At 35.7% G+C, this 15,168-nt stretch overlaps 1 protein-coding gene across 2 annotated transcripts in view; it reads right to left on the bottom strand.

The window, feature by feature from the left end:
- Positions 1 to 14,349, bottom strand: part of Txlnb (taxilin beta) — a 39,546-nt gene extending 25,197 nt beyond the window's left edge. For both annotated transcript variants that reach the window (XM_033763262.1, XM_010626600.3), the window contains exons 1-4: positions 14,216 to 14,349; positions 11,601 to 12,050; positions 6,171 to 6,262; positions 1,945 to 2,115 (exon numbers count right to left, since the gene is read on the bottom strand). In XM_033763262.1, coding sequence (XP_033619153.1) covers positions 1,945 to 2,115; positions 6,171 to 6,262; positions 11,601 to 12,036 — 699 coding nt within the window. In that variant the 5' untranslated portion in view covers positions 12,037 to 12,050; positions 14,216 to 14,349. The remainder of the gene's footprint in view (positions 1 to 1,944; positions 2,116 to 6,170; positions 6,263 to 11,600; positions 12,051 to 14,215) is intronic.
- Between the last annotated feature and the right edge of the window lie 819 nt (positions 14,350 to 15,168).

Genomic DNA, 15,168 nt, shown 5'->3' with positions numbered 1-15,168 from the left:
TCAGCTTGAATATAAGTGGATGAAAATAGATAGCTGGGAAATAATAGAAGTCAGAAAAATAGAGTGGTTATATTGATATCAGATAATATAAATACCAGTGTAAAGATTATTGCAAAAGGACTTTCATAGTGATAAAAATGGTCAGTTGATCAAGAAAACAATCATAAATGTATATATACCCAGCATCAGTACTTCAAAATACATGAAGCAGAAGCTGATAGAGTTATAAGAAGTAGACAATTCCACAGTTATACTAGGAGGTTTTGAATACTACTGTTCAGTAATTAGACGTAAATGATCTAAAGCTAATTGTTACTTATGGAACACTACACCAACATCTGAACAGCGTTCTAAATATACCTAGGCTACAGAAATTAAACATTACTTCCAAATAACTGTGGGTCAAGGAAAAATCAGAAGATAAATTAGAAAAATAGTTTGAATTTGAATCATGATTTTGACATACATATTCCTTGGATAACTGTTCTAGATTGCTGAGGTTCACTTTCTTCATGAGTAAAGGAGATTTGAAGCTCTCATAGGTTGTTTGTAAAGATTAAATGAAGTAACATATGTAAGCACTTAGAAGAACTCCTGGTATAATTATGATACATAATTTCACTGTCAGTCACTATAAGTCACTGATGAGGGGGTGTGAGTGTACTTGCTTGGCCTTCTGACACTTCAGTCATTTTGCCTTTGAATGCTACCCAAAGGTTCCAAGCCATATAATTTTCTCTTTAAAGCTTTTTCTTGATAATCTCACCCTATATGATTTAATTTATATCTCTTCACTATGTACCAAAATCCAGAAAACTTGCACGAACACAGAATACTATCACTTGAATACATATTTTGAGTTGAGGATTATGTTCTTATCTCCAGGTTCTCATCTAGCCTGTGTTTCTGCTGGCCCTTAGTTCAGTCTTTGAAAAGATACTGGAATCTCATATCCTTAAACTTGTAATTTGAGAATTAGAGTTCATCACACTGGCTTCCCATTTCCTAGACACCAAAGGCAATGTGGAATGCAGGAAACAATGGGCTTTCTTACTTTTCTGTCTTAACTCATTGTACACAATCAGCAGTGATTTCATTGTCTGTATTTCTTAAAGTAACTCCTTTCAGACACTTCCAAGTAGTGGCTGCCTCACAGGAGTATTAGTATCTAATTACTGTTTGTAAAAGCTTTAAGATCTTCTGCAGATAATGTGGATAATGTGGGTAATATGGATGCAGACAGTATTATATTGGAGAGCCCTGCATCATGCTTTATTGAGTGGAGCTAGTGTCTGTGTGTAATCAAATTAAGCACACCGTGAGGGGTTTACACTGTAATTAATGAAACCCATGCAGACTGAATGAAGTGATCAGTCTATTATTTTTAGATTGACTAATTAAGTCTGAAGAGCTGCAGTGTTTTTCAAGAAGCTTCTTTTTTAGATGACTATTGACATTTAGCTCTCATTCTCACCTTATCATGTCAGTTAACTTTGTGCTTATTTACCTCATGTCATGCAGAGTTCATTATAATATATGCTATTGAGTTTCTATAAATACTTTAAATAATAAACTGTGGACTACCTTCAAAATAGACTCAACCTAATAAGAAGGTGTTGTATCAAGGGCCTGTAGTGCATCTAGTATTGTGGACACCTTATGTGATTTCCCCCAGCCATATATATACATACTTCTCAGCCACGTAGGAATTGATGGTACAATGCCCACTTTATGGAAGAAGAAACAAGCTCAGTATATGTGCTGCTGAAACGAGGACAAGAAACAAACTCGGGTGGTAAGATAACTTCTTGAGAGTCACAAGTGAGCAAGTGGGCAGAACCAGTATCTAAACTTTGTGCTAAGAATCATACTTTTTCCATAAGAAGCAGAGGCCTGGGTCTATGCAGCCTGCTAGAAAGTCTTTCCAAGCTAGGTGACACATACCTTCAGTGTCTTGTTGTGTCTCTGCAGCTCTCGGCACAGACTCTCCAGTTTGCTTCGAGCCAGGATGGCTCTACTGTGTTCACTTTGTAGCTGGTCCTTTTCTTTCTGGATTTGTACCTGGTTCTTTTGTAGGAGTTTTAACTTCCTTTGCTCAGTGCGATGTTCATCCAGCTAGACATGGTGTTGCAAATGTGAAAGAAAATGGTAGGAATCACTTTGGATTTGATAGAAAAGGAGTAAAACCTAGAGGTCACTCTGGTTATTCGGAAACACTTTTTGCTGATACCTGTCCTTGTGGAAGTACATAAATGTCTCATTTATAATACTTGTATATATGGTTTTATAGCATAATACTTAGGTTTTATATTATTATTAATCATCTTTGATGTTTTTTGGTGGTCTAGAAATATTTTTTTTTCTTGAGTCTATCTGATGCCACCAGCCAATACAGAAAGACACATCTCAGAATCTGGAAACTGCCAGAATTCATAATAATACCTTGCATTCCGGCAATGGTGCTTAGTGAATCTGCTTGGGTTACATTTCGTCCTCATAAGTCTTTCTGAAAATAAGCTTCTAATGCTACTTTTAAAAAAATAAGAAAGAGAAAAGCAGCCTCTTGGTAAACATAAGGTGCAGTCATCTTTATAATTTTGGATTTTGGGTGTGGGAAAGGAGGACAAGAGAAAGTATCTCTTAACCACGTAAACATTGAAAGGCAACTATCTGACAGTACCCTGCTCCCAGGCACCCCTGTCCCCATACCCTCTGTGCCCATGACAAAGACATTGTGGTGCTTGTTTCCAGCAAATCCAGATGAGTTTTTCTCATACCCCTCCAAGAGCCACATCTAAAGTACCAAGGATGGCATGTAAGTGAAACCAATTCACCCTTGTTCTTTCCATCTACAAATGCTGAAATTCCAGGGTAGAATTGCCAAATACAATACAGGACACCTGCTTAAATTTAAATTTCAGATCAATAAGGAATTTTTTTTTTAGTGTAAGTATATTCCAAATATTGGATGGGCTATACTTTCACCAAAAAATATTTGCTGTTCTTTTGAAATATAAACTGAACTGGGTTGATGTATTTTTTATTTGTGAAATTTGATAACATTCTTCTGGAATCTTAATCCTTGTGGAGAGAGTGTAGAAATCAACCTCCAGATGCCTGCAGCAAAAGATTAGCTGATTGTAGGAGTATTGGTCTCAGACTCACCATCAGAGTGGCCACATTCAAGCGATAGCGTTTTGTCTAGAGCTGTTTTTTTTCTGCTAGACTCAGTTCCCTTGGTACCTGAATGATTCTTAAGCCAGGAAGGTAGTGTTCTTAACACTGACCTTGTTGGATCATAGGAAAAGCCACGGAGAGGCCTTGGGTCTTCTAGACCCAGGCTATTTCTGGTGCCTCACAGAGCCTGATCAAATGGACATTAATACCACATAAACCCTGACCTGTGTCTTATTTTTCTGTTTCTGAGCTACATGAACAGGACTGCCATAATTTCTTCATTTTACCTTTTGTTTTATTCCTTTCCTCTTTCCCTCTTGTTTCATTGAAATAACCACTATAAGCCCTTGTCACAGTAAGCCAAGAATATATATAATTGACATGCTATCTTCATACTTGTGTGATTCCTTATTAGTGGAAATTAGCATTAGAAAAAAACAAGAACAATGTTACTAAAAATATTGATTGATATTGATATCCTTCTTGGAAAGTCAGTGATCCTTATATATTTTTCATGCTAAACTCTTGTTCATGGGATAAATATAGTTCTTTCATTTTGCACCATAGTTATCAGACAGGTGAAATTTCCCATGCTTATATTTAGATTTTAAAGGAGTATATACTTCCTTGAAATTTATATATTGTTGTTATTCCTATTATGGCTTATACTTCATCCTTTGAAGATTAAATCATATGCCTAGACTTTTCAATTTCAGTACGATTGACATATTTTGGGGATACATAATTTCTTGCTGCAAAATCCTGTGCATTCTAGGTTGTTTAGCAACCTTGGCCCCTATCCGCTATACACCACTAACACCATCCAACTATAATATCCAAAATGCCTCCAGATAGAGGTGCTTACTGTTCCTTGGTGGGCAAAACTGCCTCTGTTTGGGGAACATTGCCCTAGGTGGCTTTATCTGAATGTCAGGAGGAAGATATCCTCTGTATACATTATAAATTGAGAGATGATTTGCTTATTGACCATTTAATGTTTCAGTTATACTGCAAGATCATGCAAATTTAACATTTAGCTATATCTTTCTTTGCTCTAAAATAAAAACAACTTTCTAATCTTGTGTGAGTATATGTGTGCGTGCATGATTTTATTCAAATAATTCAGACTTACATGAACGTATATGAATGCACGAGGTTTCTTAATGAATGAAGGTGAGGGTATTACAATTGAGTCAACCTCAGCCAAACGCTGGCTGTGATTTAAAAGTGCACTTAGTGGTAGTTCTTCCTGTACTACTGTAACAGGAAGATAGGATTTTATCTGCAGTCTCTCTTGTACTTGCTGTCTTTTCTAAGTAAAATTAATGCCAAATACTAAATTAGAATTGTATTAGTGATGTTATTTTAACTGCATAAAAGTTAAAGAAAATATTTTTCTTAAATTTCCTAATTTAGTCTTGAAATGTCCTTATTTATAAATGACCTTATCCTCATTTATTAATTAATACAATGGCAGATGGTATTAAAAGATTCAGACTTTGTAAGGATGAGTGAGCTAGAGTGGCAGTTCAATCCACAGCTTTGAAGTTGATGATTTATTCCACATTAACAATTATATTTCACACACTTTCTGTATTAATATCCAAATCAGTGATCAGAAAATAGGCTTTTGTCTCCAAGTAAAAATTGAAATTCCTCATAATTTTTCTTTCCTGAAAAGGAAATATAAGGGGTCTCTGAGTCAATTTTCTTCTAGTCACTTTTTCTAGATTGATCTTTTGGGATTTAAAATTTATTATGAGATAAGATATATGTCAAAATATAATAAGATTTGAATTGAGTTAGGTCTCTAGTAAGTAACCATGGTTAAGAGGGTGAGAAGGTACAGAGAGTTCCGAGACTGGGGTGAACAGCCCTGATTCCCGGAGAAGTCTTGCTCAGACTGGAGAACTGCGGAAGTGATGCAGCGCTGTAACTGGCATCCTGTGCTTGTTTAGAACACTGCTCAGGCCAGCCAAGCATTGCACATGGTGCTGGTATGAATGGGTGAAATGAAGGACCAAAGGGCAGTGTAGAGAATACTAAAAGGAGGCATGATGGATAGGTGAGAATTGTAGGGAGGAGGGGAAAGTGGGGGCCAGATTTTGGGGGAAAATATTTTTGACACCTAAACTTGTTTTATGGTATTAAAATTGTTAATAGCCATTGCTAAAGAAATTGCAATAAAGTTAATACACTTGTTTTGTAAATTCTACTATTCTTTTGGCAAGAAATATAGACGTAAAGCTTAAAGCTCAAAAAAGCACTCATCCTGTTGATTTAGTAATCCTATTTCTGGAACTTTTTCTTAAAATCATAAAGAAGGAACAAATTTAATGCATGACATTCACTGTGGCAGCCTTTGGTATAGCAAAAGAGTAGGATGAATTTAAATGTCCCCCAAATTAGTAACTCCACATATATAGCCACTTAATGTATTGTGATACAACTTTTACAAATCATCCTTATGAAGGCTGTAAACTACATAGAAAAAAAGTCTGTCATATGAGCCAAGAAAACCAGATATCAACTCCTTTGTACCTTTAGTAGTAAGTATAAGATACCTCTGCATGCATAGCATGAACTGAGGCATACACTGCCTTCCTCCCTTTTAAAACCCTTGAAACCCTTGGTACAAGAATTGAATTAAAGTTTAAGATTAACTTTATGTTGAGAATGTTTCTCTTTCATTGGGAAGTTAAAGATAACTTTAAAATATCCACAATTTTGAGTTATTTATTCTTCTAGAAGTTTTTTATTCCCAAAATTATACATGTAGTTAAATATATATTCTAATTCTATTTCCTTTTGCTGTTACCTTTCAGTTTTTCTTTTCTTTAAAAAATGCTTCTTTTTTGAGTTCTAGCTTTGGTTTGTTTGAGGTAAACAGCTATGGTTTATATCATATATATGAAAAAATAATAGTATCTTTTTTTTAACCTCTAACTAGATTCTGAATCTTTCTGGCAAAAAAAGTTAATCAAAGCTCTTACCAATTCAGCATACTTCTTGAATAAAAAATCAAGCTTTTCTTCAGGTTTTTGCAGCTTGTTCAGATTTTGCATTAGTAGGTTGGCTTCTTTGCCTTTAAAAAAGACATTAAAAATATTGAATTTTTAGTCAAGTGATATATAAGCTGGTATCTCAGATTGGCCACATGCAAAATAACTACCAGCTGTCGCCAAGTCACTGACCTATCTGATAATCATTTTCTCTTTCTATAGAAAATGATGACATCTACCTTGCAGAGGAAGTGAGGATTAGTTCATAAATTGGTAAAAATGTATAGAGATTAAGATTAAGTAACAAGATTAAGTTCATAGTAGACTTCCAGTAAATGTCTGCTATAACAGTAGTCCCCAAATTTTTCATCTCAAGTATTTGTACCTATTACTTCCCCTTCAGTAGTCTTAATATTCAATAGATATAGTATTCATCAGAGCACTGACATATGGAAGAATAAATCATCCATTTTCTCAGTTTAATAAAAAGAACAAGAACAGCCAATTACCATTCCTGACTAGCATAAAGCAGCCAGAATCTATATATAGTGTTACTAGAATTCCAGCCAGAAGCATGGGAACTTGACAGTGTAGTGTGGTTACTTTTTCCCTGTGTTCTTTTAATACCCACTTCTCTTACTTTGGAAAGCAGGTCTCTTCTGATAAAGCATAAGCCCATTCCATGAGGTTTGGATGAGAATAACCTTGACTATGTTTCTGAACTGAAAGTAAAGTCATACAGAAGAAAACAGAGCCAAGACATAGATGGCCTTTGTGTTTCCATGATTGTCAATCTTTTCAGGCTTTCCTTTCTCCTAAGTGGACCTTAATATCTGCTGGTCTGTTCATTTTCTGTTCCCAGTTGGACTTTATGCTACATTTAAAACTTCATCTGTTCATGATTATTTAACAGGGTGCCCCAGAGTTTTCCTTTTCTTTATTCATTATTCTTCCTTTTGTCTTCTTCAGCCTTGTCTTTTTGTGATGTTTAGCAATCCTGTCTTCAAGTAACCAGGATTAGGAGGGAGAAGTGTGCTGCTGCAGCCCACACTTAGCATTACTTATACCTTTTCAAGCAAACGGGTCAAGGTGGAGGATTTTTCCATCTTTACCTATGTGTCCAATCTGATTAGGGAAGTTAGGCTACCCAAGGGAACCCATAAATCTACTGAAGAATGTTACTGATATTGACAGCCTTTCTCCACAAGACCCGACATTGCCATTTGTCTAGAATATCTGCTTCTATTCTGGAGAGGTGGCTAAATCACGGAATTAGGATTATCAGATGAAAAATAAGAATTATTCATTGTTTACCTGAAATTCAAATTTTACTTGGCATCTCATATTTTTATTTACTAAATCTGGTAATCCTACCCTACATGAACTTAAGGAATTCTAGGTCTAAAAGAAACTTCAAAGAACATCCAGACTGGTTTAATTTTGTAGATAGAATATCTTAGGTCTAGAAAAGACTAATGTTACATAATTAGTGGTGACTTTGCCAATGCTGAAATCCAAGGTTACTTTTCTTTTTCTAAATTACTACACTCATGTGGAATTCTGGTGCCAGGGAAACCTACAGAAATGAAAGGAAACTTCTTTTGAAAACAATGACCTCATTCCCATCCATTGCATTTGTCTGTCTTTGCCCAGTGAGTCAGTTCAGATTACAAACAAGGCCCTAAAATTTGGGAAAAGGTGGGTGTAGGGCACCCCTCCCACCTTGGCAATGATGAATTGTGGCATAATGTGCTGCCTTTTGCAGCTGTTAATCATTACTGCCCCACCCTGCCCCAGATGCTTCCAGTGACTCCTCTAGCAGCCTCCTCTGTATCGGTCAAGCCATCTTTTCACCTCTGGCTTCATACTGGGGAAGGGGACCATACTGTCCAGAGTTAGTGTCACCTATTAAAGACAAGAGACTGTACTGTTGATCATTTTTTGGACCAGGGCCCAGTATATTGTTTAGCCCATGGAAAGTGCTTTATAAATGCCAATAATAATAGAATAAAACCAAACCAACTAGCATAAACCTGTATTTTACTAGTCACATGAACACCATCCTGCTTTGACTAGAGGAAAGACAGGTCTTATTCTCACCTGTGACATTCAGTAAATGCTGGGATACCTCTTACTGTGAGTACTGACATGTAAAAGGATTGGATGTCTTCTTTAAGGGAGATAGAAACAATTGTGTTCTTTCCCCCAAATTAAGTATCTCTTTCATTAGGTTTTGTTTTTAATAGCCATAAGAAGAGGATTTTGTTTGTTGTTTCAAATCTTCCTACTCAATGATGTCTCTCTTTCAGCTCTAATCATCTGTTATTTTGTTGTATAGGTTTTCTCCCTTTAACGAAAAAATCCAAGAAACTGGAGACAAACATGCAGAATTCATAAATTTATGACAAAAGATCTTAAGTTTTAAATTTTAATGGTTTTGTTGGACTAGGTTGTTGTGTGGGATAATCAGGGAATAGAGTAGTAGAGCCTTCACATCTTCTAAGAAAAGCTATAATTATATTCTCATGGAAACAGGGTCGTTTGCTGACACTGTTCAACTCAAGAGGAAAAACTGATGGTTCAGGGACATCTTATCAGGAGGGGATCACCTTCCTTTTTCCTCATGTGTGGTTTCAAAGCAAGCTTCATTTCTTCCCATTAAAGCTGGGGAAAGCATGTGGTGGGCATATGGCCATCACACTACAGAATGCTCAGTTGGGTAGGAAGTGTACATGAAAGTTGAGCTACCTGTGTAGCAAAAGCAGCAATGACACATGTGGTTGTGGTCCCTGGCACAATAGTACTGGAAAAAAAAGGAGCTATTTGACATCAAAGAAATTAAAAATCTTAAATGAAAACAACTGAACCAGCCGTAGAAACAAGGAACAGGATTTTTCTCAAACTTTTACCATAGTAAAGATACTTTATACTAAATTTGGTGCTGACAATGCAGATTTGATGTGTTCAAAACTGTGATTTTTCTAAAATGATTTTTTAAATCTTTGGCGATAAAATTTGGTCTTGAATACATATTTGTGTGCCTCGCTATCCTCTCCCTGGCTTCCATGTGTTGTGGCCAAAACTTAAAAGAATATACGAAGTGTTGAATGGGGTGGCACAGGAAGGTCATCAGCCCCATAACTTGTGATTGGAGTAGGTCTCTGATTCAAAAATTTTAGTCAAATACATTTAGTGGGAGCTTGTTAACTTATAAGTGTAGTACTAGAGACGTGAGGTCCTCTTCCTTAACTCTAAAAAAATTGATTATTTGGTAATCATAAGCTTACAGCAGATTATGGAAGAGAAAGTAACAGCCCAAATGGGTTATTTTTTATGTTATTCCTATTCATATCTTTCATCTCAATATAACACACACACAGTAAGGGGGGACTGATATAAAAGTTTTAGGACAATACAGCAGTGGTTAGGAACCATTATTAGAACGCTTGAAATTGTTTTCCCCTGGAGTGAAAGTTTTGCATACTGTCTTATGGGAACTTTAACAATAATTAGTGCAAAGGGACATGTCTGAGATGCTTGGATTAGACAGGGAAAAATTGCTTTGTAACTTTTTAATGTTTTTACAACATTCCAGAATCACTAGAATGATTCCAACCTTGTAGGAAATTTTAAAGGTATTACTTGGGTTATTTTAATCTTTATGTTGGGTGGATCAACTATGTTATTAAAATATGTCACTTAGTCTTTCTTGAAAACATTGCATCAGTGAATTTTAAATGTCACAGTGATACCTACTCCAATGTAGACATACTTTTGGGTTTATAGAGAGTAATCTATTATTGGAGTTTGAACCCAGTTCTGACTCCAGGGCCCATTCATCACTATACTATGTTGTCTTCTTGAAATGAGTAAGATGAGATCACTGTCCTTGATAGATTATCCATATAGCTTGGAAGGCTAGGTATATAGGCAAATCATTGCTACAGAAAATTTAACAGAAAACTAAAGAAGGTGATGCTGTGGGCATGCCAAGAAAAGTATCACGTAAGAGAGAGTTCTAGTCTGAGTGTTTCAGTGAGATTCACCAGAGAAGATAGGCAAAAGAACTTTCCCCTGTCTAGTAACATGCGTTCAGCCGTACATAAAATTATATATAAAATTAGCTTTCTCACTCTTTACAGCTATTGTTGGTATTACCAATATCCCATGCTCTTCAAAAGTTTTTCTTCTTGTTTTTGCACTTATCCTGTATAACAATTATTTTGTATGTCTTGCTTTTCTTTCTATACCTAGACTTGCTTGACCAAGGGACCATTACTTATTATTTTTGTGCACATAGCACAATAACTCATAAATACTAGGTACTAAAAATATTTATTGAATCCATTTATTAAGAATACAAGTATATATCTTCTGTAAATGTTGGCATAAATCACTTGATACATTTCTGATGAGTTGTATTTAATAAAAGTATATAAATATGGAATATATTATCAAGTGATCTAATTGACAATAATGTTATACACAAATGTTTATGTTTTGCTTATATCTAGACTCCACTTGCTTTATTTTGAATAATGTTCTCATTTGTTCATTCACTCATACACTAATTCTTTAAACATGTATCTGTTGAGCCTAGAGTATACCCTATACAGTAAATACTCATGCACACATCACTTTTGGGACAAAAGATCTAATGGTCAAGACATACATTAATCCCATAAAATGTAGATAATTTCAAATCTGATTTATGTTATATGGGAAAGATGCATGGTATAATAAAGATACAAAACATTTAAGACTTTTATCAGGTTTGAACTAAAAAAAGCTCATTTCAATTGTGAGCCAAAGAACTAGGATTTAGTGTTCAAAGGGCTGAATTGGAGTGGCAGTGGGGCATAGATAGGGATTTTTAGGTACAGAGAAATAGCATGTGCACCAGCCTTTGGGGGATGAGGGATAGTGTATGTTCAAAGAACTAAAAGAGAGGATCAGAATGACTTCAGTGGTAACAGGGGCAAAGTGTTTAGGAAGGGGATACTGTAGGATAGAGTGACATGACAGACAAGGGACTTACTAGGGTTGATTGCCAGGTTCTGAGAAAATATTATGAATTTTGGTCTTTTTTTTTAAAGCAGTGGGAAGCCATTGGGACTGAGAGCAAATGGGTAACATGTTAAAAATTCACTTGAGTTCTATTGAAGAAGAGAGGATGGGGACAAATACAGTACGAGAACATTTAGGGGGCCGGGGATTTAGCTCAGTGGTTCGGTGGCCTGCCTTGCAAGTGCAAGGACCCAAGTTCAATCCCCGGTACCAAAAAAAAAAAAGAACATTTAGGGCAGCCCCAAATGAAGCTGTTAAAGTAAATCTAAATAATAGATGTGCTTTTTATAGAGGCTGAGGAAGTACCCCTTTTTAGGAAAAATGAAAAGTGATATATTAGAAATAACTACTTGCCTAATCCTTTTAGGATTTTCTTTTCCAACTTTTGCTCTTTGTTGCTGACAGGCTCTTTGACTGTGAATGGCTCTCCAGAAGCAGTGGGTTCTCTTTTTGCCTCATCAGTGGTTTCTTCGCAGTCTCTGTCCTCATTGTCAACTGCTTCTGCACTTTCAGGCTGCTCTTTTGCCTTGGCTGGGCCCTCTTTCTCTATGGTATTGGCAGTAGAACCGTACATGCTTATGATATCTTCTAGTTGTTGATTCAGTTCTTCAGAAATATCTTGGGCTCCCTTTTCAGAGTGGCTACTTGCCTCTTCCTCTGGTGTTTGGAGTGATGTTGAAGAATCCTGACTGTTTTGCTTCCCCAGGGCATCTTGATTGGTTGATGATGAACTATCTGTTGGAGCTGTTGATTGTTCTGCTGAGAGCTGTTCAGAGTGATTAGTCTCCATACTTGGAGTGGTATCTAGTAATAAGCAAAATTAGATTTTTTAAATAATTAACACAATAATATATTAATGGTGAGAATATTTCCCAAATAGTATACTAGGTCATTAGGGTTTCTAACAGAGTGTTTCACAAATCGTTGATATTATAATTACAATAATATTAGGTAAAATTAATACTAGGTAGGAATAATGGGAAGCCATTTTTTGAAGCAAGTCATTACTTTTGGTTTAGTACTCAATTTTTAGTAGTATGCCTTACCATCAACTTTGAGTAATTTGTGCTGGTTTTTGTTGATCATATTTGTCATTTTGCTTAGACAAGCCAATTTGTATTATGATACATATTATGTAATTCTGTGTAGACTCACAATCATTAGAGGTACACAAATATATAAACTTTCTTTCAAAGTTAAAACATTTAATATGAGCTATTGTACTTAATTAAATCATTCATAATAATGTTCTTAAACTTTACCTTGATCCATAATGCAAGATTATATGTTGATGCAAATGCATTATCATGCTAATATTTCTTGCTTTCTAGTTTTTTCTTTTTCTCAGATCAGCAACAACACATGTGAATCAGTGAAACACTTTTTCTGAGGCTCAAAGTGGCATCATTTTTTAAATAAGACAAAGAATGAGAGAAGGTATAAATAAACCAACGAATGTGGCAAACGTGATGATGCTTATAGTATTAATTGCTTAAATTTGTATAATATCCTTTCTTCCATTCTAAAAATTGGCTTTATTTTAGAAGAAAGCAGATTACAGCTTTTTCTTCTCAGTTATGAAATTCTAGGAGGGTAGTGACTTTAAGAATAGCAGTATATAGTAAGCAGGAAGAAGATAAGCTAGGGAAACAGCCTAGATGTAATAGGAAAGGGCACATAGGAAAAGCTGAGTCCAGGATTCCAGGGTTTCTGGCTATTACCATTTCTAGGCTTGTAAAAGATTGTGCTTAGGCCTTTAATTTACAGTTTATTTTATTTATAAATAACTTTTAGTTGTGGTATTTCTAATTAGCAGCATAAAAATATGGCAAGATCCTCATAATTTACAAGTTTTGCTGTTGTGTTGACATAACAGTGAAAACAAAAACATACTCCTCTCCAAATTACATAACTTCCTTCTCTCGTTCTTATGGTGGTAGACCTCAAATACTTGGATGTCAACAAGATTGAATAATGCAATATTCAGATATTACCACACCCTTGACTCTCACCAATAACTCCTTTATTTAGAAGGAAATAAGTTCACTGATTTTAATTCACCAGTTTAATTATAAAATAATTCAATTAACAGCCTCATTGTCATCAGTGCAGTTTCTTTATCCTCCCTTCTACTTATTTGCACACTCTTCTATATATAACTTTTGCCCCCCCTTTAAACTCAGAGAAAGACACATGGCATCTGCTGTCCAGCCAGGAGTTATTTTAAGCTCTTCTAAAATGAGTCATGGCATTTAGCACTTCATCCTTGAAAATCAAGAGAATAATTTTAAAATCGAATTGAAACGGTAAACACTTACAGTTTAAATCCATAAGTGGAAATTTTAAGTGTTGGGAAATTATTTTAGGATGAAATATGTCTAAGGAAACCAAACTTCAAAGCAATTAATTTAAAATTGTTTGTCCATAGGAATTTTACTGTGTCTAGGCTACAAGCAAGTATTTTATTTCTATTTGATTTATTCACTCATCATTTGCCACAATTGTTAATTCTTTTTTATATTTAGTTCCATGGATATTCTTTAAACTTATGTTCCATATTTATTTGAAAACAACATAACTGAATCATTGTAAGGCACAGAAAGCTCAATAACTAAGAGAGGCCTCAAGACAAATTAACAAGAGTAAGAAAGTCAAAAGAACTTTGTTACTTTTATATTATCCATTTACAGTAATTTATTTTATAGCAAAGAAAGTATTTCTAAAAATTTTTTACATAAACTTTATGGGCCTTTCCTCTGTCCTCTGAGACAGAAATTTTCCCTTGTACTGGCAGTCCCAGTGGACTATCAAACACAACATCCCTTCCTGAACAACACATTTTAATTATAAAAACAACAATGGAAAGTTCTTCAACAGGTCACAGGCAATCTCAAAGTTGCAAGTTTTGAACACAACAAACTGCACTGTAATCTTCTCACAGGGCTTGGAGGAGTGTTTGTCATACTTACCACAAGACAAGAAGCTAAGTAGGAAGAGAAAGGAGAGGAAAGAGGCAGCAAAAAGCAAGTGAGAGCCGCAGCAACAGCAGGAGCAGGCTGTCAGGCTGTGTTCTTACAGAGAAGAGAGAAACCAAATACACACACACACACACACAGCCATGGGCACTGATGGAGGCAGCAGGAGGGGGTGGGGAAGGGAGCATGGTATGACACAGCAAGAGAGAAATCCACTCCAGCTTCAGAAGCTGTTGCCAGGGGAAAGATCTTAAAAAACAGAAGCAGCCGGTAGATCTTATCAGACTCTCCATATTTTATTCTTTTAAAATTTTAAACCCTGAGTAGATAAGCCCCTGATGAGTGCAGTTTTTTTCACTGTTGTCATTCTTTTGGGCAGCAATCATTCTTCTTATTTCTTGATTTATCTCCAGTGTGCTTTATGATTCGTCATTTATTTTCCTTTTCTTGCGTTAGCCGGTTTGTATCAAATTTCTTATAAGAATAATGGAAAAAGAAAAACAATGGCATAAGAAAAAGAAGGCAGCAGAGCCAAGTAAGTTCTGATGTCACGGTATGTTTGCAAAGTTTGAAACAACTTAGATAGCTTTGGAACTAGATTTCATATCACCTGCATGTGTATGGTGACTGGTGTGACCTCAGACCCCAGTCTGCCTTGAGTGACTGTGTTCACATCTTGAATGATCCCTGAGGGAAGCAGCCTTCTGTACCTTCCTTAGTTGGTGGATCTCCCACACTCCGCAGCTTTTCCATTCTTTTCAAGCCCTCAGTAAGTTCCTTAGTCCTTATCAGAAAATGAAACCCCTCTCTAATCACTATAGAATGCCTTTCTCTTAACTTACATCTACTCTCTTTTTCTGTTTCTGGAGTTCCTATGCCTTTTCAAGGTTTCTCCATCAGTTTCTGTTCCAGGGATAATTTGGGCACAGTGGCACCCCTTATGGTAG

The sequence above is a fragment of the Fukomys damarensis genome, unplaced genomic scaffold (assembly GCF_012274545.1).
Source record: "Fukomys damarensis isolate Sample0158 unplaced genomic scaffold, DMR_v1.0_HiC HiC_scaffold_14, whole genome shotgun sequence".
NCBI lineage: Eukaryota > Metazoa > Chordata > Mammalia > Rodentia > Bathyergidae > Fukomys > Fukomys damarensis.
The sequence above is the reverse complement of the archived record's forward strand: the minus strand, read 5'-3'. Positions and strand labels throughout refer to the sequence as shown.